At 39.9% G+C, this 27,122-nt stretch overlaps 1 protein-coding gene across 1 annotated transcript in view; it reads left to right on the top strand.

Annotated features, from left to right (window-relative positions):
- Positions 1 to 18,154, top strand: part of Gad2 (glutamate decarboxylase 2) — a 79,713-nt gene extending 61,559 nt beyond the window's left edge. Inside the window, exons 13-17 of the mRNA XM_004641882.1 lie at positions 2,583 to 2,732; positions 7,712 to 7,819; positions 8,270 to 8,359; positions 14,544 to 14,751; positions 17,631 to 18,154. Of these exons, the coding sequence (XP_004641939.1) occupies positions 2,583 to 2,732; positions 7,712 to 7,819; positions 8,270 to 8,359; positions 14,544 to 14,717 (522 nt within the window). The 3' untranslated portion in view covers positions 14,718 to 14,751; positions 17,631 to 18,154. The remainder of the gene's footprint in view (positions 1 to 2,582; positions 2,733 to 7,711; positions 7,820 to 8,269; positions 8,360 to 14,543; positions 14,752 to 17,630) is intronic.
- The last annotated feature ends 8,968 nt before the right edge of the window (positions 18,155 to 27,122 follow it).

The raw sequence follows: 27,122 nt of genomic DNA, 5'->3' as shown, positions 1-27,122 counted from the left end.
CCAGAGGGAGGGTGGAGGGCACCAGAATGCTGGAGATCTCCACTTTCACAACAAAACTTTGGCTTTATCATCTCCATGTTTCCTTCTGTTCTACTCAGTGTCCCCTAATCAGGGACCCTCTGCGATCCTCTTAAAAATACTAAATTTCCAGTTTTCTACTGGAATATGACCAGAGACAGATTTTACCATGAGAAAAATATAGTTTTTACCTTAAGAGAAAATATGCCTGACACAGGATAAAGATTAGTGTTGGCATTCAGATGTGTAGATGTGCATGAGTCTATGTATTATATATCTCACAATTCTATTGCTTTTAATATTTAATACCACACTTAGAATATAAGGCATCCACATGTGTGCTAACCAGTAAGGAGGAAAACAAGCAGTGACCACCTTCATTCCAAGTGTTTTTGTGCATGAAGCCTAAAGTCATTCTCTGTGGATGCTCAGTGTGGGCCAGGGGCTCTCTGGCCACGATGCAGTCTGAGTCACGTCTCCACACTGCTCTGCTCATTTTGTTGATAAAACCCAAAATAAGGAGCTTTAGTTTAACCTGATTGTTAGAATTAATGAAGCAGCTGGACTCAAATGGGTTGTTAAAACACCTTTACGTGCTGCCTAAAAAATATTTCATTTTTTCCTAATTATAAAATTAGACATAATTATCTTAGAAAATTTGGGCAGTATAGACCATAATAAATAAATCTAAACTCACCCAAATTTCTGTCGTTTAGAGATTAAACATTATTTCTGTTTTAAAATATTTTCTGCCATACTTTTTCGAAAAATACATTTATATTTAAGCATGTTTTACCTATTTAAAAATTTATCATTTATGTCAGTGGTAGTGTGCCTGGCATGCATGTCATTTGTTTTTTCTTTTTGGAAAAAGATGTTGATTTGTGAGTTGTTTTTCTAAACTAAAACATAAGTATTCAGATTTAATCACAGCACTGGCACTTTGTGACAAATAAGTGGCATTTTGACCTCACAGAGCCAGGGGAACAACAGTACGAAGTTCTGTAACCCTAAAATAAAATAGAAGCACCTGGTGTAATTGCCACTTCCATGGCCTTTGAGTGAACATTCTTTTTCAAGTTCAGTACCTTTCCGCTGCTCTATTACAAAAACATTGCACTTAGCTTTTCTCAAAGATACCTTGATGGATCCTAAAGAATGTTAAGCCTAAACTATAAGATAGAGTCCATTCTGCTCTTCCCCTTTGGAGTGCTCCATCTTTCAAAATCTTGCTAAGCTTTTGTTTGCACTGCACTGTGCTTTAGTTTGGGTAATGTTTTAAAAATGCTCTTACTTTAACTTCAGTTAGCAAATCATTTTAGTCTTTTCTTCTCTCCTCATGAGTCACAAGAGGAACAGAAACTAAATGCCAAAGCTTTTATAAAACTACAATTACACAGTAGATAACAAAAGAGTCAAAGGCTTCCAGTAGTTCGTGACAAATTGGAACATGGGGAGGCTTGGTGAGCAGACCGGGGGTGCTATGTCAGTCAAAAAGTATGATTCATTCCCATCCTTTGGAACAGGTCAATCACTTTGCCACCCATTTCCATAGTGAGGTTACAGTACCCTGTCAAATTTTTGGTCACTGACAAGGAGACTTTCCTTTGCAGCTTCCATAAGTAACTGAGTATGAAAGTGCAGTGCAAGAGCCTAACTGCTGAGGGAAGAACTTAAAAAAGTGGAAAGGCTTACTTAAATTTCTCTTAGATAATAGGAAGCAGGGTGATAGATCTTTTCCCAGTGGAAAGAGAACCAAAAGATTGAAGGAGTGGAGAGAAGAAAAGGGAACGTGAAGAAGGACTGAGATGTACTGGGGACAGGCACCAGCTCCCCACGATGGATGTCATCACTCTGTACTGCAAACGTGGACTAACAAAACCAAAACAGCTGTGCCTTTGATTTTTTTTTTCATCTCAGCATATAAAAATGACAGCAGTTAGCTATTTGGAAAGCTATGGTTTTCAGAGATGGCTTCAACTCTAGTATCTGTATGATGAAATTTTTGTACTAGATATGGGTGGAAACACCAGATGAGCCATACTGGTAGTGCTTTTTAGAACTAGAGAGCTTCTGAAATATTATCAACAAAATCATAGCATTGGGATGTTCTCCTAAGGCATATCATACTCCATGATTTTTATTTATTCTTATTTCTTTTATTTATTTATTTATTTATTTATTTATTTATTTAGTGGAACCAGGGATTGAACTCAGGCCCTTGTGCTTGTCAGGGAAGCGCTTTATTCCACTGAGCCATCTCCCTGGCCCCTATTCTTATTTCTATAAATGCCTTTTCTTAAAAGGAAGCATAAAAGTACAAGTACGTCCTGTTAGCCTCTGATAACTTTCAATTCTGAGCTAGCCAGTCACAGGGTTAACCCACTGTAGCAACCTGGACAATGTGTTTAGACACTGGCCCCATCTTTTCTTCAAATTTGATTCTTACTGATTTCTTTTTCTAAAATATACAGTGTCTCTTTTTTTTTCCTTTATAACTCAACACAGTGAAAAGCTAATGGACAGCTCATAGAGCTTCCTACCATTTCCCTTTTCTCTTTTAGGGATTAATGCAAAGCTGCAACCAGATGCATGCCTCCTACCTCTTCCAGCAAGACAAGCACTACGACCTGTCCTATGACACTGGTGACAAGGCCCTGCAGTGTGGACGCCACGTGGATGTTTTTAAATTATGGCTCATGTGGAGGGCAAAGGTGGGTGTGTGCCAACTGAAAGGAAGCTACTAAAATAAAAAAATAAATAAAAGGAAGCTACTTTCTGATGATGTTAAAATAACTGAGTGCTAAATTGAAAATGATTCAAGTTCAATTTCTTGAATCCTATGTCTACAAACTTGTATTCTACATAAGCATATAATCAAACTTTTTGTAAGCCTAGTGACTTCTAATGTCCACATCTAGAAAATAAATCTATTTTGCTATATATGGTAGATTACCTAGATTTTGAAGAGGTATCTTATTGTCATTATTGTTGTTTGGTTTATTTCATCCTGAAAGGTATGTGTAAAGAACAGAAAAATGCAAAAATGATAATTTATTATTGATGTTTTAAAAGATAACTTTTAATGAGAGAGGTATTTTTAAAACTTCAGAAATAGAACCGGGGAGATAGCTCAGTAAGAATAAGTGCTTGCCTGGCAAGCGCAAGGGCCTGAGTTCAGTACCTGTTTCTGCAAAAAAGAAAAACTTCAGAAATACCCAACTACTGCCTTTTGGATGAGTTCTGTTGATCCCAGAATTTACTTGTAGGTGGTTTCACCTTTGCTCAGAAAGTAAACTCTGTAGTGATACACAGCACCAGCTGGGTCTCACTCCAGTCTTCCAACAGGATGTATTCATCTTAAATGTAAGCAGGCAGCAACAGTAAATGATTTAATTTTTAATTTTGACTGGATTCCCACCTTACAGGCCTAGTGCCTTCACTTCTCTCCAGGCAGTGGCCAGAGCCACCAGTATGTGCTATAGAAACCCAGGGGCAAAAATGGTGCTCCAGAGAAACCTGCCAAGGAAACTGATGCAGGGAGAGATGGACAGGAGACTGGTGCGCTCTTGGGTGTGTGCATGCAGTGGAAGCCACACATTTAGCTATATGCTTAGGCAGGAGCCTGCACAAAGAGAAAACAGGGTTCAATCAGTAGAAAGCAGTGGGGAACTTGGTCGGTAGGAGTGCAGCATATCAACGTGAGATCAGGGAGTGGCTTCTTCCTGGATTCTGTGTAGAGGTAGGTACCATGCACACATTGGGAAGTTCTACATACTGTGTGTGTGTGTGTGTGTGTGTGTGCGCGCGCGCGCGCACGCGCGCGCGCACGCAAATGTGTGCACATGCATAATTTCTCCAAGAAAACAGAATTGCATTAGGTTTAGATAAGGTAGAGTGACTATAAGAAAAAAAGGATGTAAAGAGAAGTCCATTAGTATTTTAGAGAATCTACTTTCTTTATTTCTTTATTCTGTATTTTTTTTCTTTATTTCTGTATTTTGGGGAAGAGTCTACAGGGTGTTCAGGGTCTCACTACTAGATTGGACTCATAGTGATCTGCCTGTTTACAGTCTCCCAAAAGCTGGGATTACAGGTGCACACCACCACGCCCAGTCTCAATTGCCATCTCAGCCTGCTCAGGGGTGGGGCTGCATGGCAGGCCCAGGGATCGAATCCCCAGCCCCTATGCCTGCTTGTAGGCACTTTAATCTACTGAGCTATTTGGCTGGCCCAGAACTTTAAATCTATTCTGAAAAAAAAAAAAAAGTTTGAATAAAAGATCATCTTTCTTCATGCAGAAATGACTCTTAGATGGTATTCAGGGATGACCAGATTAGGTAGCTTCCAGCCAACCATCTATAATAGTGCTTACTCCAACCAAAGCTTTTTCAAGTGTTGCTAAGGTCAGGCAGCTACATGAAATGAGACATTTCAGTGACAAAGTGGCAAGCACAAGTATGTCAGGTTCCCATCCCTGTAGCTGGTCAGAGGTTTCATTCCTTTTTCCAAAGCTGAGGACCTGACAGAGACATGTACGTGATCCCCAACCCCAACACTCATATGAGACTTATTCTGTTGGGCATGACATCCTCACTTAGAAAAAAGTCCAAGCTATAAATTGCTGGACTTTATTCCCAATCTGTTTTAAAATGAGCAAGTTGTATTCAATTGATTGGTGGCAATTACGAAGTTACAGACATTAAGTACCAGACAGTAAGTTGAGGAAAGCTTGACCTCTACATTATGTATGAGAGCTTTTTACTTCAAGGATCATTATTTTTGTGTCTTTCCTGTGGTGTTTTTTTATTAAGATGATGATCATTAGCTATATTTACACAAAAATGTTTCTCATGGTTCATTAGTCCCTGCTGTTCCTTTTCCATCTGAGCTTCCTCTTCAGCATGGGGCTGCCTGTTGGTTCTTAGAAAATTTACTTGGTGAACATCAGGTGCAAATCAAAGAGCAGGATCAGGCAAAGAGCAAAATAAAGGCAAAGGAACTATTTTTAAATTGTTGAAGTAAAGTTACTTAAAGTGGAGGGTGCAAAAAGAAAAAAGAAAAATCACAAGTGTTACGCTCCTGTGAGCACACATTCTTTTTAATTTCTTATGCAAAACTTCAATCACCTGGACATCTAAAAGGCAAACTTTTCCTTTTGGTTTTTCACCTAAAGCTGTGTTTGTCTACAGAATGGAAAGATAGCTATTAAATCAAGAAGCTCAGTCCTGCAGTGTAGGACAAAGGTAAAGACAATCATCCTATCAAAAGTTCTGTAATCAGAACAACCATGGAAGAAGAGCCATGGGAGTGTTGGCTGTCTTCCATCACCACAGGAATAAGGAAATTCAACTGAAACAGAATACTGAAGAAGAGAGACAATAGAGCACTAATCCAGATGTGCACAGGGAATGCAATGACCTAGTTAATCTGCGTTTCCTCCTTATGAAGATAAACCACGTGGAGAATAGAAACTCCCGTATAAACTGTCATTCTTCAAACTAAGCTGTTACTAGCAAATGAAGCTGATAGCCTAAAGGGTGCCAGCAAGTCCAAGATAATTTGATGCAAGAGGCTGTGTGATGCTAACAGTAAATGTAAGCCTATTCTTCCTACAAAAGTCTTCATTTGGTCACATGTCACTACAAAATTCAAGGTATGGATGTCTATTTTCCATGTTGACACATTTTCTCAGTGGTTAGAACTCAGCAGCAGACAAAATAAATAAATAAGCCTTAAAATCATTGCCCCAAGTTGTAGGTCTGCAGCAAGAGATCAAAATGTCACAGTAAATCTTCATGCTGGTATGTGGTTACACAAATTGACAAGATTTTTTTGTGATTTCCTAAGACTGGCCTCTCTAATTGGAAAAATTGGTAACAAAGAGACTGGCAAATGGTTAAGGATAAGAAAAAAACAGAAAAAAGTATTAAGGAAAACCAGGCTTCTTTTTGCTGTGTTACCATTCACGCACGTTCTCTAGAATATTAATTAATTTTAATCAGTAGCTATTGTGTATCTGACGCTGAATGAAATGTGATAAGAACCCTACAGTTTTCTGGGCAGATAAAATAAATACAGAAATCCCTGGTGTATAAGATAGAATATAACTGGCCATGAAAGAAGCACAGACACAGAATGAAGAATGAGAGAGCTCATTCGTAGTTTGAAAATGAAGTAAGTTTTATGAAAAGATGACGTTTGACATCGGCCTTAAACAAGACAGTAAATAAGATTTCAAGACATAGGGCTAGGAAGAGGACATTCTGGAAATAAGGTCATGCAGGAGCTCAGGGGCATTGCCTGAGCGGAGCAGAGACTCTAAGCTGACTGAGGAATGATGAGGAAACTTCAGTCCGAACAAAGAGAGTGCCGGTGAAGGGTGGCAGCAATAGAAATGGAGATAGCAGCAGAGTATCCAGAGAAGCACTGTACGACACAGGCCTACGTCTGTAGGAGAAATAGGAGCCAGAGTCCGTTGTCAGTGGAGCCCAGCTGCCAGGTCAGGCCAAACCAACTCCGGTTTTCTTAGTACCCAGAAGCTCATGGAGTATGTAGACTAACTGCTGGCCTGGGTTTTCAGGCATCAGCCCCAGCCCTTTCCACGAGTCATCAGCCTCCTCAAGTCAATCGACCGATGATAGTAATCATCAACAAAAATAGATTTCTGAACCCATTCCAGTTCTTTGGTACAGGTTAAATATGCTTCAGACATTACAAGTCACTGGCCCGTGCTGGGCCTCCTTTGGGTGAGGCGAGAGAACACATGTAAACAGAAGTGGCCCAGCCTAGCTGCATCACAATTGCTCCCTCTTGCTCAGTGTTGGATTGGTTACTGCTAGGCAACTTTTAAGCGCTCCCAGGATGAGCATTAGGTCTTCTCCTAAATTTTCCATTAGTATTCTGTAAATGTTGAAGGAGATTGGGGGGAAGCCATTTTGAAGAGTGATTCCCTAGCGTGTCCTGACATTAGTTACACAGCTCTAGCCTGAGGATGTTGTGTTGTTTGTCCTAAATATATTTCTAGAGCTTCCAAAGCTGGAAACTAAAAGACCTCTGTGTCAGTATTCACCCCTCACAGACATGAGTCACTTTCCCATCACCTAAGAATAGGCTAAAGAGCCTGGCAGGATGACAGGCTAACGGAACACTCACGAGCTGCTTACGAGTCACTCATTTGTTCAGCTAAAACTCAGGTTTGCTTTCTGCATTTTTCTATTGTGAGGTGCATCAGTGGACAAAGATGGGGTCTGGGGATGGAAAATTTTGTGATGCGCAGGGGCCAAACAGACATCCTGGGGCATTTGTGAGGACACTTCTTGATGGCAAAAAGAGATTCACCCAACCCTCCTGTCATTAATGACCCCCATGATTGCTTCCATGAAGTGTGGTGGCAAATTTTCCCCTTGAGTAATCAAAATGATGACCTTGAAAATGGAGGCTGAGGAAGAAGAGAAGTCAGCTGTGGATAGCAGTAATAACAGGGAACGGAAGCACCTGAGGGGAAGAGCATTAAAGGCGAAATAATCGTTAGCAAAGCTTCTGAAAACAGTCTTGGGAAAGGATAGGGCCAGGACAGCCTAAGAGAAAAGTGGCCCAGGACTGTCCTTCTCCGGGAGGCTCACTTCATCTGGCAGCTCTGGCATACCCACACTGCCAGGCTGCCCCTGAGCTTTGTTCTTCTCTCCCATAGGGCACTACTGGCTTCGAAGCACATATTGATAAGTGTCTGGAGCTGGCAGAGTATTTATACAATATCATAAAGAACCGAGAAGGCTACGAAATGATTTTTGATGGGAAGGTATGTATTCAGATTTCAACCATCCTCAAAAGTTTAGTAAATTCCAGTCCTTATCACTGCTGTTTTCTGGTGTAAATGAGAAGCTGTCCAGCTCAGTGGGAAGCAGTTGATGATGGGGTAGCACTGCTGAACTCAAACAGAAATCAAATCCATGTATAAGTCTCTGTAATGAGAAAGCAAGGCACTCGAAAGGAAACTGGCAATTGAAAAACACAAATTGTACTCTGAATCTGAACAACCATTGTTTTCTGTTTTTGTTTTGAAATTCTGTACCATTTTTATGCTTTATTTTTGTCTTTGTTCTTGTTTTTGCTTTTGTTTTCTCTTTAAAATAAAATTAAAAAAGAAATCTATCAGAAGCTGTAAATGCATAAATATGTTTTAAATGTCCTTGGGATTTTCAGTCTCAGCAGCTTGAATTGATTTTGCATCTCACTCTGCTCTTTGTAGCCTCAGCACACAAATGTCTGTTTCTGGTATGTGCCTCCCAGTTTGCGTACTCTGGAAGACAATGAGGAGAGAATGAGTCGCCTCTCAAAGGTATGTGTGTGTTGGGTCTTTCATATGTGCATCCTTCTAATGATACATGCGTGTCTGTATGAGAAATCCCACATTGGAGTTAGCCTGCAGCTCCTGGTGCACACCAGCAGAGCCAGCACATACAAATCAGTACAGCTACCTACTCTATTTCTTTGCCTTTGCAGAAACTTTTGGGTGCCTTAAAATGAGTAATTAGGCAATGACCTTTTCTGGTGTTCAAAAAGCAGCAAGAAATTTCGCTGTGAGTTGACCAGTTTTCCAAACAAAACTGATGCTTAGTTTTGGTACAAGCACAAAAGAGACCCTGGGTGTTAGAAATCATTAGAGAACAAAACTGCTGCTGACCCTCTGGAGATGCAATCAGAAAGCTTCTGTGGGTTCTTAACGTATAATCTCCAGGACCCCACTGAATCTTCCCACACAAACATGCTTCCAGACTGGAAAGAGGTAAGCTATAGCGGTCTATACTGTCCAATAAGATAATAAATGCTACGTGTGACTATTTACATTTAAATTTAAATTAATTAGAATTAAATTCAACCAAAATTTCAATACTCAGTCACGCTCATCACATTTCAAGAATCCAGCTGTGACTGGTGACTATAGAATGGCTAGAACAGACAAAAATCTCTCTACCACCCTCTAGTTCTCTTCGTGCGGATAGAGATCCAGAGCAAGAGGTGATATGAAAGCTTCTGTGTGGTATGTGGGAAACAAAACAACACAGTTAAATTCTGGGCAAGACTAGGAATTCCTCTCTGCACCCACATGCCTTGGAATGGGATTTAGGATACATTAAGCATTCAAAAATCACTTCTGGGGCCGGCCGGATAGTGCAGCAGATTAAAGCTACTGCTTAGGCAGATGCAGGGGCCAGGGTTTGACCTCCTGCATGCTGTGCTGGCCCTGCCCCTGGGGCACACTGAGACAAGGATTGAGACTGGGTGTAGTGGCATGTACCTGTAATCCCAGTGCTTGGGAGGCTAAAAACAGGAAGATCATTGCACATCTGATCTGTGTAGTGAGACCCTGTAGTAAATAAAAAAAAAAAATAAATAAATAAATACACTTATGGATCTGTCATGGTCACTTGTGGAGCTGTTACTGTCATTGTCTTTTCAGGCTACTGTGACAAACTACTGAAGATCAAGTGGGTTATTCAGCATGGTTCTGGGGTCTGAAAAGTCCAAGATCAACATGCTGACAGACTCCGTGTCTGCTAACATTGGTAGCCGGACATTGTACTTTATATCTTCATGTAGCGGAAATAGGGCAAAGGAGCTCTCTGGGGTCTGGTTTATAAGACAGTAATAACATTTAGAATGCAAAGCTTTCCAAAGATCCTCACCTTACAACACCATCATATTGAGAATTTGAGTTTGAGGAGACACAAATATGCAGTCTACAGTGAGTGTTTTTGCATACTCTACATTAAGGAAGAGAAACAGTATCTAGGAAACCTAGTGGTAAGCCTTTTACCAGCACACATTGGCTTGAAATTGCACATGCAGATAAGAGAAGTGGTTATTTCTAAATCAAACAGTGACATCTTCAGGAGTAGATAAAGATGACCATCTGGTGGGTGAGTTTCCTACTGCCCAGGCAGAGCTCTGAGTATGCAGTTAGTACATTGTCACTTGGGCAGAATAGATGAAAAATGCCTCAGGTCCTGTTGGGACAAGACTATACCATGTACTGTTGACACAGGGAAGACACCTTAGACACATATCTACATCAGTAGACACCTGAGACAGACACAGAGAAGGGCATCAGTAGGTCTAGGCAAGCACTTATCAAAAAGAGTCAAAAGGCTTACGTTTTGGTCGCCTCTTGTGTTTCTTGTTCTTCTCTTCAGCCTCCTCCTCTTTTGGGTGGTTGGTTAGTTTTGGTTTTGTTGTTTTTTAACCCTGGGGTTGAACCCCAGCAGTTCACCAGTAGTAGGCAAGCTCTGTACCACTGAACCACACTCCCAGCCCCATTCTTATTTTAATTTTAACTATTCTTGATCAATGTCCACATTTCTTCTTGCTACTTTCATCATCCCATAGAGATTGACAACTTTCAAAAGATTAATATTGGATTTAATAGTAAATTGGTAAGTGGACTCTTTTAGTCTACTGAGTTAATGGAGAATTTACTTAGTAAGACTTTAACATTTCAGAATGTCTTTTTTATGCCTATTTTACTTTCTCATTTTTAAAACACTTCTCAGATTTCAGAGATTTAGAAACAAAAAGGCTGTCTAACACAATGGAAAATAAATTTCTATGATAGCTTCTAAGATTATTTCATAAGGACTACAAGCCTCCTTATGAGAAAACAAATAGAGATTTAAATTTAGGAATAGTCCCTTGGTTATTGTTTCCTAAGAGATTGAAAAGAAAATGGCACAGGGGACAAAATAATATCCTAAATAAATGTTTTAAAGGCACTCCCAAAGATCTCATATTGATTAGATCTTTAGTGGTTTCTTCAACATACAACCCCTTTCTTGCCCAAGTGGCTTTCTTTATTCAGAAAATGAAGAAATTGAGCCCCAAAAATCTAGAAACAGAAGAAAACGTTGTATCTCTTATCAGAATATGCAAAAATCTTATTTTCCTTTTAAACTTGCCATTAGTGAATAATAATAAAATATATACTCCATTGTCCAGCCAATTTTAGTCTGGCAGCAACCAAAAGTCATATGTATTTAAACAGCTGCAATTTCTTCCAACTCAGCTTGCTTCAGGAATGAGGGGATTTAATCTCACTTCATGTCAAAATCTGTTAGGGATGCATCTGGTAAGCTTAATCTATTGACTTTTGATTTGCATCCATCTGAAAAGTTAGAGATGGCTGTCCTTAATAACTAGTGCCACTCATATGTGTTTTGTTTGACTTGCCCTGAGAATGAAATCAGACTTCAAGTCACTTAAGTAAAACATTATCATTGTTTTATCAATAAAAAGATCAAGAATGACTTATGCAAATAAAACTAAGGAAAAATTTTATGAGGGCTGGGGAGATAGCTCAGTAGAATAAGGGCTTGCCTGGCAAGCACAAGGTCCTCAGTTCAATCCCCGGCATAGCCAAAAAAAAAAAAAAAAGAAAGAAAGAAAAAAAAAAAAAAAAAAAGAAAAGTTATATGATTTTTGCCTTAAACTTCCCTAGCTCTGTGGATTTCAATCTTTTTTTCTAATTTGGGACTTTTTTATGCCCAAAAACACACTGACTTGCCATGACTTGCAGCACAAAGTGATAAATTCCATGTCCTTTGGCTAGGATATTCTAGTTCATCTTTTTCAGAACTTAGTCCAAACTCAAGATACTTGATTTTCTTTTAAGATTTATTCCCTGTGGAGCTGGAGAGATAGCATGGGAGTCTAGGCACCTGCCTGGAAAGAACAAAGATCTGAGTTCGATCCTCAGTATTGCATGTTGTGCCAGCTCTAGAACTTCAGGTGCACCATGACAGCCCCAAAACTGGGCATGATGGCACACACATGTAATCCCAGTGCTGGGGAGGCTGAGACAGGAGGATCACTATGAGTATGAACTGCATGGCAAGACCTTGTATCAAATAAAGGAAGGAAAGAGGGAAGGAAGGGAGAAAGGGAGGAAGAGAAGGAGGAAGAGAAGGAGGGAGGGAGGGAAGAAGGAAGAAAGGAAGATTTATTCCTTCCCTGGAGTGGATCCAGCATCCTACATACATCCTCAGTTCTTTAAGTGAAAGAAGAATCCACCCAACAGAAACATTCCTCTTTATACCGTCTCCCTGTGGAATAAGGAAGAGGCAGGAAGGAACACAAAGCCTGTTGATGTAGAATGAGATCATCTCAGCACTGGAATCATCATCCACCTTCAGTTTTAGATGAGGACACTGTCTTCAGAATATGAAGTGGAGGTGAAGTGTGTTGGCTTTGTCTTTGACTAGACCTCATTTGGACCTTACCTATGTTGTGCTCAGAGTACTTTGATGATTAAAATCTCATTGTACAGTAATAGTTACTTAATACTAATATTAATATTCAAAAGTGTCTTAGTTTCTGTTCTCTGGTTGTTGGGACAAATACCTAACACCCAAAATGAAGGAAGGAAAGATTTATTTAGCTCACAGTTACTGGAGGTTTTAGTCCATACTTGGCTGGCTCCAAGGCAGAGCGGCACATGGTAGAGGACAGCCATTCATGCCAGTGGCAAAGAGTAGAGAGCAGAGGGAGGAGGAGCAGCAGCAGTGGCAACAGAGAGCAAGTCTGTCTCTCTTAAGTTGCATTCAGGCTACATGCCCCAGGCTGGGCATACCTTGATCATGAATTAATTCTCAAACTCCAGAAGTCCCCACTCCATGACCACATGAGGCTTTGGGGAGACAACTAGACACAAACCATAACAAAAGTCACATGTGTTCATAACACTGCCCTTCATTTCAACCTAATTGTCCTTCACTTAAGCTGAGTCCAACTGTAATGTAAGGCATGAACCCCATCTTTAACTAACTTGCTGACCATGTACACCTCAAATAAGCCTAAAGTTTCTCTAAACTCTGTTGTTCCTTGTTGTATCTATGCAGCAGTGAACTTGAAAGGTCAGATGGTGACGAGACACTCTAGCACCTGTTTATAACACTGGCTGCTGGGGTATTCAGTGTGGTGCTGGGTGGAGGAGGATCACGAGTGTGAGACCTGCCAGGGCAACTTAGCAAAACCCTGTTTCAAAATTTGGAAACAATTTATGAAGGGCTGAGCATGCAGCTCAGTGGTGGTGTTCTTGCCTAGCACACATAGGGCCCTGAGGTTAACCTCTAGCACTGGGGGGAAAAAGTCATGCATTATGTGTACAAACACCAATGGTAAATATATGCGGACAGATCATGTATTGAGTTGCAAACAACTTGAATATATGCCACTTCCTAGTTAGCTATCAGTATTATTTTACTCTTTATAATAAATTAGAACTAAGAAAGCCCTCCACACATACCTAGCACTGTGTTAGGAAGTGTAAGCAGTAAAAGGAACCAAATATGCCCTCTGGGACCTTACAGTTAAGATAGAGAGAGAATATATTTACCCATTAGTAAGAGGCCTATAAGAAATTCATATATAATCAGAATCTATGGGTAATGCTCATATAGTTAAAACTTAGAAAAAAAGCCAATGATTTGGAAAAAGCTCTACAGCAGCTGAGGTGTAGATGATGTGAACTGGAGGAGAAAGGGATTCTAAGTGAAGAAAACAAATGTGGCATCGTTAAGAGAAAGGGATGAAAGAGTAAGGGATGAAAATATGAACAGTACAGTGTATTGAGGGATATTTAATAAATCATTCTTGTCAGAGCTGAAGATTGGTGTTGGTGAGCAGTGAAAATGGGGTCTAAGAACTGGATGACAGAAGCCTTTTGGCCAAGCTGAAGATCTTGAACTTAATTTCGTCCATCAGGATAACTACGAAGGTTGTCATGAGCAGTCTGGCATAAGTGAGAAGTCTTGTCTTTTGTGCACTTCTGTATGCAGAGTCCTAGGAGTTCAGACTTTTATTCCAGACAACTCTTCATCTTACTAAGTAGGATCTTTCAAAATAGAAACAGAGACCATGCAAAAAGAGAATAAAAAGAAACTAGAAAAGTATAGGTCTCAACAAAGTTACCAGAAGTCTGTCATCTTCATCACTTGATACTGAAGCTTACTTGGCAACACATCTAAGAAACATGCTTCATTTCCCATAATTTTATACTTTCTAGAAGGAAAACTCCAATAGTTTAATACTAAATCATTTAGCCTTGGTGGGGCAGGGAAATAGCTCAATAATACAAACACGTGCCAGGCAAGTGCAAGGTCATGAGTTCAATTCCAAGTACCAAAAAAAAAAAAAAAAAAAAAAAAAAAAAAAAAATCAAACTCATTTAGCATTGGGAGCAGTACGAGACTCTTATTTTCCCAAAGCACTAACTAGAAAATCAATGTTCATAAATCAATAGTAAGTCTAGCAGTTTACTATTACTTTTCACATCATGTGTCTGCTCTTGAATATTTTGAACCATTCTGGTCCTTTGATCCTATGAAAACTTGAAGGCACGTCCTTCAAGGGAAAACAAATGGTTCAGTTTTTGGTTAAAAAGTGAAAATTCTGCTTGCTGTTGTGAGGTTCCTTGACTAGGAGAGAGTCCCCAGGAGAAACAGTCAGCACTGATAAGGTCTCTCCTACAGGTCGCACCAGTGATTAAAGCCCGAATGATGGAGTATGGGACCACAATGGTCAGCTACCAACCCCTGGGAGACAAGGTCAATTTCTTCCGCATGGTCATCTCAAATCCCGCAGCAACTCACCAAGACATTGACTTCCTGATTGAAGAAATAGAGCGCCTTGGACAAGATTTATAATAACCTAACTCACCAAGCTGTTTCAGTTCTCTAGGTAGACAATTACATTGTCACGAACTGTGTACATGTATTTGTAGTTTGTTCCAAAGTAAACCTATTTCTACATTGTGGTGTCAGAGTAGAGTACTATTTAAAAATTTAAAGAAAAAAAACCCCGCTCCTTTAAAAATTCCTTTCTTAGGTTTAGAATACCTCTCTTAATTAGTGACAACAGGCTGTGTTCTAATCAATAAGGAAAAGCTTAAAGTTGTTATAAATATTTCCCTTGCTTTTAATATAGTGTGCAAAGCAAACTTTATTTTCTCTTCAGAGTAGTAAGATTGAATAGTGCCAAATTACCCCTGAATCATAAAAGGTTCTTTGGGGTACAGTGAAAAGCAGAAAGTAAATATAAAATGTATATTGACATAAAAACTCTTGCCTTTTTCATAGTATTAGAAGAAATTTCTAATTTACCTATAGTAACATTTCAAATGTATTTAAATACATATAATTTTACAAAAGGAAATATATATATATTAAAAAGAAATCCTATTTTGTAACATATAGATTTTTATTTTATATGGGTTATACAAACTGCAGGGGCAGATATAAAACCTAAGCCAGACTTTTTTCTTTCTTTTAACGGAGGCACAATAACACTTAGCAATGTTATTTTAACTCATAGGCCCACAAAATTCCTTTTTTTTTCCCCACAAAATTCTTAAAAGGTAGAACTCCTTTCAGTACGCATGATGGCTTAATCATATCTCTAAAGTTGTTTCAAAATAAAGAAAAGTATATTGCAGGTTGGTAAAAATAATCGATCAGATCAACAATTAAGATACTCTTTCTGTTTAAAAATTTCTAGCTAGTTTTCCTTAGCAGGCCCACCCTGGGAGCATAATGAGCCAGGCTTCACCTCAGATTAGATTAGGGAGAGCGTTTCTATTCTGCTATCCAGTTTGATGTGTTTGAAACAAAAGTTTGATGCTGATTTTTAAGGCATTTCCCCAAGCAGTACTCTTTTATTAGGTCATTTGAATTAATTAGAGAAAATAAAGATAAAACCTAGTCAGCCTGAGCAAAGAAGAATGAACCACATTCACAGAACATGATGAGACCAGAATGTTAAACTCAACTTTGTGAGATGAGATCTCTGCGTGACAATAGTGACATCATCCTGGGTACCACATTGCCACTGTCCAGAAAGGAGTCATTTGCTTCCCAGATGATTGCCAATTTCCCTTTCCCTCCCATTTCTTCACACAAAAGTCTCTCCTGCCAGACTCTCTACCACTGGGATGCCAAGTAATTAATTAATATCCTCCTGGGTAGTTAGCTTCATGAATTGAGCTCTTCACTCTGGATTTTTGAGGCATCCTAAGACTTTCGTTTATCTATCTCCCACCAAGACTCAAAGCAGCCAGAATATGCAACAATGTTTAGAATTCAAAATACTATTTTAAAATAATCTTTCTTTTGCTGCAACCCTGATGGAAAGGCAGGAACTAACAGAAGTCATTGTAGATATTATTTATGGGGATACAAAGAGTCAGACTAAATGCTGACAAGAGAGCAGCAGTCTTTTATATGCAGACTACAGACATGTATTTAGGAGCACTGTACCTTTTTATGTAGCTAGGACAGTTCAGTGGTCTACAGGTACAGAAGAAAGAATACCTTGTCCTTCAGCAGATAAAAATTCCCCGTAATATAATCACAGGTTGCAACCATCTGAAATCATGAGTTTACTGCTATCTTATTTCTCTCAAGTTATACACAAAAATGCTAATACATGATCTGAATATGGCTTTGGGGTCTCTTTGTCTAGGAAGTAAATGGGTTCCCTTTGCCAACTGGTAAAGAATCTGTGCTGCAGAATTTCATGAAGGAGCAGCCCCCCACTTTAGGTTTTCTCTAACACAGAAATATCCTTTTCCTTCCTAGAAGTGGCTGCAGAGACTAAAGCAAATACATGCACTTCCATCTCAAGCCTCTGACTCCCAGGTCTCATTTCAGAACACAGACAGGAATTTACCAAACCATGGTTTCACTAGGAGAAGATAGGAGGCCTGGTGCCTCGATGGACTAGATCCTTTCTTCCCCAGGCCCTTGAGGAACCAATCTTACAGCAGAAGCTGCTTCTCAGCTTGGAGAGATAACAGAATTTAGAAGTCATGCCTGACTTTGAAATCTAGCAAAATAGTTTTTACCAACAGATTTCTTCTCCTATTTTCAGGCCCCTCCAGGTTATTTCACAGTTTTCTGGGAATCTAGTAAAATCCTCACCAACCATAGCTCTAAAAAAGAGGCAAACAGAGCCTAATAGTTCTCAGTAGTTTAATAAATACTCTTTAAGGTAGATCTGCAATCTACTCTAGAGAGGGAGGGAGGGGAGAAAAGAAAAAGGAACCAAAGAAGGAAAAGAGAGAGGGAGATGGTTTTCAACATTAGCCCAAATTTTCAGTGCCAGAAGTCTTTCTGTGAGACTATATTTTACAAATTTTAGAAATGTTTGGTTTTTAGCTTTAATCAGAATTAACATGGCCATTTTCATTTATACAGCAATATTGTGTTTATTATTTATAATACTTGAACAAAGTACAAGTGTGTCTTTATCTGAGAATCATAAATGATATATATTTCATGTACTGTCATATGATGTGAGGAAAGCTAAGGAAACCAATTATGTGTGTGACTGTGTTGCCTTTATTATATTGATAGTACTGTCTTGTCACCTCAAATTGGGGTTGTGCACTTTATATCTGAACTGTACAGTGTTGCAATGACATGCGTTGCTGCAACCGCTTATACAATCTAGTATTGGTTTGTCTTCTGTGTGGTAGCTGTGTTGAACTTTGATATGAGAACTCCATTTGCACCTCCCCCTCCCCCAACATGATGTGATGCCCCCCACAGCAGCTCTGATAGTGAACACGCTCTCAGCTAAGCCCCCTCTTGAGCAATTTGCCTTTGAGAATTGTGTGATTTCACAAAGTGCAAGGTGACTACTACTTTGTTTCTAAGAACAGAAGAAACCAAGGGTGGAGAGTCACAAACTGCCAACATTGCAGGTGTTGGCTCTGCTGGGCCCTCGAGTAGCCGCCACTCCTTAGAATATGGAAAATGAAAGCACAGGTGTAAATATAGTAGCAGGACATGTACCAAGGAACCTCACACTGGGTGTCATCGTGCATGTGCTCTTCCGTTTTCAAGTGATAAGTGCAAACACCGTGTAATTATTAGTTATGTGTGCCAAATACTGTTCCCAACTGGTCTTTCTGAGCAACATCATCATTCTGCCAGCATCACTCCATCACTAAAGGCAGAAAACTTTACAAAGAAAATATTCACATATTCATCACTCTGTTCTTACCAAATATAAACTTGTGTATGATTGAAGTATTTTATCTGTGTTGTCTCCCTAAACCCAAATAAATGTGTAAATGTGGACATAGCTTGTGCTGTCAATGCTTATTTCTGAGTCTGCCATGTGACAGAGAGCATTTTCAAAGAACTGTCTGAATTAAAGGCCCTTCCCTTGTCACAGCTTTGCATGTCTCTGGATCTTACTTCTGCAGAAGTCCTCTTCTGGTAGAGTGTATTGTATCACTCTGCCTTCTCCTTCAATCTGATCCAATCTTTATGAAAAGAATATTATGGAAAATTCCAAATACATAAAAAGTGGTGAAAAATTATAATAAATCATGTTTTCTCCCAGCTTCAACACTTCCTCATGTAGAGCCTAAATTCTCTTTCACCCATTCATCCACCCATTTCCTTCCCAACACCATGTTGTCTTTATATGAACCTATGAAAGATAAAGACTCTTAACACTTATTCTGAATACCAGCACCACAAAGAAAACTATACTAGTAATGTTATAACAATATCAAATATCCAGTTGGTGGTCTCATTTCCTTCATTCTCAATCTTACAGTATAGGCCATGGTCCATGGCCTGTGCCTGGGAATCCCAGGGAGACCATATGTTTCAGAACAACAGGACATCTATGCCATGCACACATGGACTATGCATGTGTTGGCATGATTCTTCATCGTGGTGAGTCTGTGACTCCAGGCTTGTGGGCTGCACTTTTTGGAGGCCTTATGTTTGAAGGTTTTTTTCCTCAGCTGCTAAAAGTAGGGCTAAGAGGTATGGCCCACTGCAAAATACCAAAGCATACAAATTTAGCAGGTTAACATATAAATACATAGAGAAAGAATAGACATATCTGACTTAGTTTTTCAAAGCGAGGCTATCTTTGTTCACATTATTCCCTGGACCTAGAAAGAACTTTCAATTCCTCCTCAACTTGGCAAGCAGTATCTCACGAGTGATCAGAGGACAGACCTGCAGCTGTGGCTATCTTAGTTTGAATCACATCTTCCCCGCTAACCTGCTGGGAGATGCTACTGACCCCCTGGAAGATGCTGAGCACCCAACTGGTCTCCTTGACTCTATTCTCCACTTTTAAAGCAGCAACATTCCTCATCAGTTTTCAGTGTGAGTTAAAAGAAATGTATGGACAGCACTTACTATGGCTCCTAGCTAAAACCTGGTAAAACCCCAAGAAGACATGTTTTTCAGTGTTAACGTCAACTATATATAGATTTCCTAAGGCAGCCCATGTCATCTCTTTCAACACTCACCTTCCTTCTTGGACACCCACCTAACAGACTGAAAATCCATAATGCAGGGCACATTATAAGCAGGTCTGTTTCTTATTTTCTTGTCTTAGTGTCTCTCCCTCCTCATCACCTCCAACCATATATGTATGGCTCTAACAGAACTCTCTGTGCTCCTTAGTGCTGTCCTACAAGAAGAAAGTGCTCCATATTATTCATGGATCTTCCCCTGTGCTTGGTGTGGTGGTGGCCAAGCCCACTAAAGTCCCTCAGCTTCCTCAGCTGATGAATGAAGGGATGGGATCATGTGATCTTGAGGAAGAATGCAGGTAGATGAGGGCCTAAGGGTGCAACCTGGAAGAGCCCTTAGGTACAATAATTAATTCTACTGACACTTACGGAGGGGTTACCATAAGCCAGATGCTGTCATATATTAACCTAGCACTTTCATTTTATAGATAAGAATGTCAAGGCTCTATGTTTAGTCATTTTCTAAAGTCAACCAGAGAAAATATAATGCAAACAGCACATTTTGATAAGTTCATACATGTGGTAGTGCCTCAGCACACTCTCTTATCATTCCAGGCTTTCTGGTTTTATCTGATCTACCATTTTTCCTTTTAGATGCCTTCTACCTCCTCTGATACAACTACCACATGGGCTTTTGACCTTGCAGCCACAGAGTTTCCTACAGCTGTCTCCTTCATCTCAGCTGGGCTTTGCTCCTCTACCACCCTCTTGGGAGACCTGCCCAGAAGACCACCTGATTTTCTTCATTGTCTCTCATATCAACACATTTTGCTTTATTCATAGTAATTTTTTCATAATTTATTTTTCACAAATTCTTTGGTACCCCAATTCTTTGGATAACAGTCCAAACATTTGCTCATCCATAAAGCTATGATGATTAGAATCAGCAAATTTCCTCAGAATCTACAATTGCCACAGTAAGAAATCTATGCATGCTTGTGACAAAGGTCAGGACACACCCTCCCAAAATATGACACCATGGTGTTTGAGGAAACTGGAGAAGCAGGAAAGTCCTTCTCATCCTCTCCCTGCCTTTCTTCTTGAAGCAGATTATAGAAACCAGGAGGAAGGAATTCCTCTCACTACTTCCCTGTGCTGAGCATAAAATTCAGCTGACTTTCCCCTGAAGTGATCCAAAGACCCATTCCAGAAGCTTCCTCTCTATGACCCAGAAGAAAGGCATACATATCCTTTCCTCTGAAAACATAGGGACACAGAAGAATCTGAACACACAGCTTTGCCAAGTCCCCCCAGTCATCACCATTAGGTCATGCTCCTCTGTTTTCCAATCCAACTTCTATATATGTCAGTAAAAATTCACTTTGTCTGTTGGGGGGATCATTTCTGAAAACTTCCATAGAACTTAGTAAGTTTCTATGTTTTTATGATGTTCATTTATTTCTCACTATAGTTATCTCAGCCATAAAGCTTACAATAGGTGAAAAATCTTTTCTACCCTAGATAGACACAAGACAACCTCCCCTAATGTAACAGCTTCACATAATTAGCAAAGATCTTTTAATATTGTCCTCTAAACTAACTTTCTGACTACTACCAGCTCAACTAGAGATTAAATTTTAATCTTCACTTTAACTTAGGCGTCTTATGTTCCATTTCTTTGAATTAGGTTTTTTAATTTTTCTATTTGAGCTGATTTCAAGAACAACTTCCTACTCTAATTAGATACCTAAACATAGCTCTAAACTTCAGCTCAAGGAAAATTTCAGTTTAACTCCATTTTTAACATCTCAGACAACTCTGTCTGAATTCCATATATGCTTTCCATGAACAGGGCCAGCCAGAACTGTCTTGTCTTTGTAATTTATTTGCCTATCAAAACACATGTTCACAAATAGTTATGTGTATATCCATTATATCCAACCCATGAACAAAACTATAGTGTATGGGCTGGGGATATAGCTCAGTAGCATAAGTGCCTGCCTGGGGTCCTGAGTTTGATCCCTGGTACTGAAATATATATATATATATATATATATATATATATATATATAATACGTTTAAAGAAAAAATTATTTCAATAATAGGCATGCTGCCATTAATCCCCCTGAAAAATATCCCCCTCACCTTGAAAGCCCCTATCCCATCATTCTTGCCACTTTCTAAAGCAATGCAGGAAGCCCTTTCCTGTCTCTGTGCAGGATGATCAAGAATATGGTGAGTGCTGCTACTGAGTGCCATTCAACAGGTTACGGTCTGTGTCTGGATGTCCCCAACGCCTCATGTGGTTGCTCATGGGGGGCAGGTTCTTCAGAAGTGGATGATCTGGAGTTTGTGCTTGGTTCACTGTCTGCTGCTAGGATTGGCACACTGCACTGCCCTGGGGCAGTTAGCCTGCTTACAGTACAAGAGAGGAAAAGAAGCTTTCTCTTGCCCCATTTTTCTTACTTTTTTGCTGTCTTCTGCTGCCATGGTTGCCCCTGTGTGATACCACCCTGCCTTGGAGCCAGCTGATTACAGACTGAAACCTCCATGAACTGTGAGCTAAATAAATGTTTCCTTCTTTACTTTTGGCATCTAGTGTTTTGTCTCAGCAATGAGAGAAAAGTAGTGCATTCCCATCGACCTCGTTCACTGGGTCTGGCACAGTGCAACTTCTGGCTCTTCCTCATGAAAGGTAAATGTTTTGAGTAAACTCAGGCTATCAAGACTGCCAGAGGACCCAGCATGGTGGCACACACCTGTAATCCCAGTGCTAGGGAGGCTGAATCAGGAGGATCACTATGAGTCTGAGCTCATAGTGAGGCCCTGCACCAAATACATTAAAAAAAAAATCCTGCCAGGACAGTGTATGTCCTAAAGGACATACATGAAAAAGCAATTCTAAAAAGTGGCGAGAAAAATGGCATGTTCCAAGCAAGGGAGGTGTTATTTTGAGGAGGATTGATGGCAATGTGCCTTTTATTGTAATCCATTTTTTAAAAAACTTAAACACTCACCATATTTTAACACACCTCATAAACACACATGTATGTGTATGCACGTATACATACACCTAGCTATAGAGATATGGATTTAGTCATTGACAACAAACAGGCACAAGCATTAACCAAACATTCAAAAGCTCAGAATTCACATTGAAAGGGAGAAGGAGAGATAAATTCTCTCCAAATTAAACACAGTGCTTTCAAAATATGGTATCTGATAGCTTAAGAGATACAACTGCCTGTGCCCTAGCCAAGGAGGTTAGAGGTGAGCAAAGCCCCAGAGCAGGGCAGCCATGGGAGGGGCAGCCCTAGGAGCGGGGCTGCACTTCCCCACTACCAGCCTGTGCTCTGAGCATCCTCCTCTCTGCGCTCCTGCCTCCTCATCGTTCAGTACACCAGAGAACTCAGAGAAAAACTGAAATAAAAACTGCTTTTAAAAGACAAAGTGGCTATGGATAAAGAATGTTTTCTTTCCCAGGGGGAGAGCAGGTGAGTGCTTGTGAAAGATAGAAAACTTCTTGCCATAGGAGTACAGAAGGCAAGAGGAAGTAGACCAAAGATGCAGTAAATGAAAATACCTCAGAAATGCTACAACCCTTTCTGAAGACTTGCACTTTCTGAGTCTCCCCCAGCAGCCCAGGATGCAGGGGCTACTCCTCTCAGAAGAAAACTCCTAAGCAGGGGTCTAGCTGCTTCCCATTCCCAACAAATGATTCTTCATTTACCCTTGAATTAATTCAGTCATTTTAAAACCAGCACGCAGACACACAGAACAGAAGCAGGAATATGGAGCCACCATTGTATATCAAAGGGCTCAGAGAGAACTCAAGCAGCAGACCAGAGCCAGCCCCCATGTTCCAGAGGCCAAGATAAGCCCCATACCCAGCCTTGACCCTACTATACTGGACCTTGTTCATCTCTCCATCCTACCTTGCATTACTCTAAACCCATCTTACCATAACAAGGTAAAATCACTCTACTCTACAGAAATCATAGCACATAAGTTCCTGGTATGTGTTGCATATTGTTATGTAATTTAAGAACTTGCTCATAGGTTAAAGGTATTAGATTAATAGTTACCACAGTTTGTCAGTACCCAGGCTGTTCTTGATCACAATGCCATTGTTAACTGTAATAAATTAGCCAAGACGTCATAACTGTTATAATTAGTTTTCCTCCCTTACATGACAACACAGTAATTATATGGAGTCATAACCATCACCATTTTCTAGTACCAAAGGACTGAGTGCTGAGCCAAGTAGAAAGCAACATCACATTCTCAATACAATGGGAATGTAAGTTCTTGGGATAGACACAAAGGCCAAGAACCACCTACATCTACAAGATACACCTGAGGAACAGACTAGGGAAGCCTCACTACTACAAACAAAGCTACCTATCATAAGAAATCTAAGTCTCAACACAAGAAAGAAAAGAAAAATAGAAAAATGACATGACACTGAAGGAAAATGCAACCCTAGACCACTAATCCATCCAAAACAAGTCCAGAACACAATGAGTTGAAGGAAATCAGAAGCCAACCACTGGAACTTTCTGAAATGGCAGCAACAGAAGTAAAAATAACAAATATAAGAGACTATGAAATAAAACAATCTCTAAGGTGTAAAAAGAAATGATCAAAGGGCTGGCCAAATAGCTCAGTGGATTAAAGCACCTGCAAGCAGGCACAGGGGCTAGGGGTTTGATCCCTGGGCCTGCTGTGCTGGCCCTGCTCCCAGGGTGCACTGACATGGCAATTGAGATTGAATATGGTGTCACGTGCCTATAATCCCAGTTCTTGAGAAGCTGTAAATGCATAGATCACTATGCGTCCAATCTAGTAGTGAGACCCTGAATACCCTGTAGGCCCTTCCCTAAAATACAAAAAAAAAAAAAAAAGAAAGAAAAGAAAGAAAGAAAGAAAGAAAAGAAAAGAAAAAGAAGAAGAAAGAAATGATGATCAAAATGAAAGATATTAAGCAGACACAGATTAAAATAAATAGAGGAGCTCAGAAAAATGATATAGGAAAGAAATGGAATCCATGAAAAAGATCCAAACAGAAATCAAAAAGATTATAAGGGTCCAGGGAGATAGCTCAGTAGAATAAGCATCTGCCTGGCAAATGTAAGGTCCTGAGTTCAATCCCCAGTACCAGAAAAAGAAAGAGAGAAAGAAGATTACAAACTCCATTGAGGAGTTAGGTGGAGCAGAGCCTGGAGGAGGAGCAGAGCTCTGCAGCCAGGCCCAGCCCCAGTTCTGCGGAGTGGCCCCAGGAGGAGGAGGTAAGGCCTGAGACTGGACACAGTGAGCTAAGGCATACTGCTAGGCCCAGTGCAGCCCAGATTGCAGCTCAAACCTATGAAAGGATCCTGTGGCACAGAGGTGACAGGAAGTGACTCATGTGAACTAGTCTGCCTGGAAAATTCCAAGTATATGAAGGGGAGGTGCCCAGACAGAGCTCAAGGAAACAAGTTTACATACAAATTCCCAATTTATGATCTTCTTTGTTATACAGCTATAGTGTTTGCTCCTATGCTGTAAAGTGTAAAATCATTAGTTACAAAGCTTTGTCAATTTCTAAATTTCACTGGCTGTTATTAACATTGCTAATTGTACTACTGTAAATAGGATACCATATCCACCTTACCACCTGTTCTCCCTTGGATAATAATAATATTGGGAGGTGCTTGGGTAATAACCTCACCAAAGCCATATACCAAGGACAGAGGACAGTAACAAAGAGAAACCAATATCCCACTCTCAATCAATAGAGAAGGCAACCATGTGCCAGCAGCCATCCCCCAGGCATGCCTAGCTGGCAAATGAGGCTGAACGTGGTGGTGTATGCCTATTATCCCAGTGCTGGCGAGTCTGAAAACAGGAAAATCAGTATGAATCTGAGCTTCATAGTGAGACCCTGCACATTTTTTTTTTTGGAGGTGAAGAGCAGAACTATTATTGGGGAAAGAAAGCTTCTGTCTGAGAGAGGTACAGGAGGAGGGACACAAGTGGGTTTTCCCCCTATTTTTTAAAAAAGTTTAAAAACAGAAAAGGCAAAATTGAGGACTCTGAGTGGCCTGTGGGACATAGGAGAGCTGCAATCTGTGGCCCAGTGTACACAGGCATGGAGCTTTCCTGGTACCATTTAAGAAATTTGTTGAACTCTAGACAGTCTACAGGACTCTGGTAAATTCTGACCTTCCTTAGCCCACAGTGTGCAGGTGTGGAGCTTCTTCTGGTGCTGCTCCAAACTTCCAAAAACTTAGGAGAACTCTGAGTGGCCTGTGGGACACAGGAGAGCTGTGGTCTCTGGGCCCAGTGCTCTCAGGCACAGAGCTTTTCTGGAGCCATTTAAAAACATTGGCAGACTGGGCAGCTTGCAGGACTCTGTCTGGGAGCTTCAAAAATGTCAAAATTTGGGGTCTGGGGAGATGGCTCAGTAGAATAAGCACTTCCCTGGCAAGCACAAGGGCCTGAGTTGAATCCCGGGTTCCGCAAAAAATAAAGTCAAAATTCAGGAGCAAAAGGCAATCTCAATCTTGTAGCCCAACCCGAAACAAATCCAGGAGACAAAGAAATACAAGAACTTGGAAATCACATACTAAAATCCCTAAAATGATAGCAACTGAAGTTGCAGCTAATGAACATGAAATAATAGATCACTTAAAACTAGCAAGGAACCAGGAAATGACAATTTAGGAGCTGTAAGATGATGCAAAGAAAAATAATATAACAATAATAGGTGTTGGTGAATCAAGGGGAGACAGCACAAATGATATAAAAGGATATTTGCAGAAGTACTAGGAGAAAATTTTCCAAACATGAGAAAAGAATCTGACATACCAATAAGTGAGGCATATAGAACTCCACACAGCTATAATCACAATAAATCTACCCCTAGGCACATAATAATCAAGATCTCAGAAATTGAGCAAAAGAATAGAAAACTAAAAGCTGCTAGAGAGAAAAAACAGATCAGCTACAATGGAAGGCCTATCAGAATCACAACAAATTTTCAACACAAACCATCAAATCAAAAAATCTAGGAGTCAAGTATTTCAGGTTCTGAAAGAAAATAAGTTCAAATTAATGTGTCCTGCTAAACTATGTATCAAATTCAATGGTAAAATAACATCCTTCCATGACAAAGAAAAATTGAAGAAATTCATGACCACCAAACCAACCTTACAAAGAGCACGGACAGATACTCTAAAAAGAGACAGAAGTGATCACAGCTTCAAGATCAACAGAAAGGGACCACCAAACAAAGCAAGGAATTAAAAGAGGGGAAAAGTATTGAACCTATAGCAGGAAAATAAGACAAAGATAAGCCATTATGTATCAGTCATAACCATCAATGTAAATGGCCTCAATTCACCAGTCAAAAGAAACAGAATCCACAAAATAGTGGGGGAGGGCAGGGACATGGCTCAGTAGAATAAGCACTTGCCTGGCAAGCACAAGGGCCTGAGTTCAATCCCCAGTTCCACAAAAAAAAAAAGAAAGAAAGAAAGAAAGAAAGAAAGAAAGAAAGAAAGAAAGAAAGAAAGAAAGAAAGAAAGAAAGAAAATCCAACAATATGCTGCATACAAGAAACACATTTAACTCAAAAGAAAATTCACAGACTAAAAATCAAAGGTTGAAAAACAATCCACCATGACACAGGGAATCAGAAAAAAAAGCAGGGATAGCTATCCTGGTTGCTGACAATATAAACTTCAAACCAAAAATCATCCAAAGAGATAAAGAAAGTCAGTAATATTCATTAAGGAAAAAGGAAGAGGAAGACATAACTATAATAAATATATAAGCATGCAAT

Source organism: Octodon degus, unplaced genomic scaffold (genome assembly GCF_000260255.1).
Source record: "Octodon degus isolate 3935 unplaced genomic scaffold, OctDeg1.0 scaffold00145, whole genome shotgun sequence".
Classification (NCBI taxonomy): domain Eukaryota; kingdom Metazoa; phylum Chordata; class Mammalia; order Rodentia; family Octodontidae; genus Octodon; species Octodon degus.
Note: the sequence above shows the minus strand (reverse complement) of the source record. Positions and strands in the feature narration are given on the sequence as shown.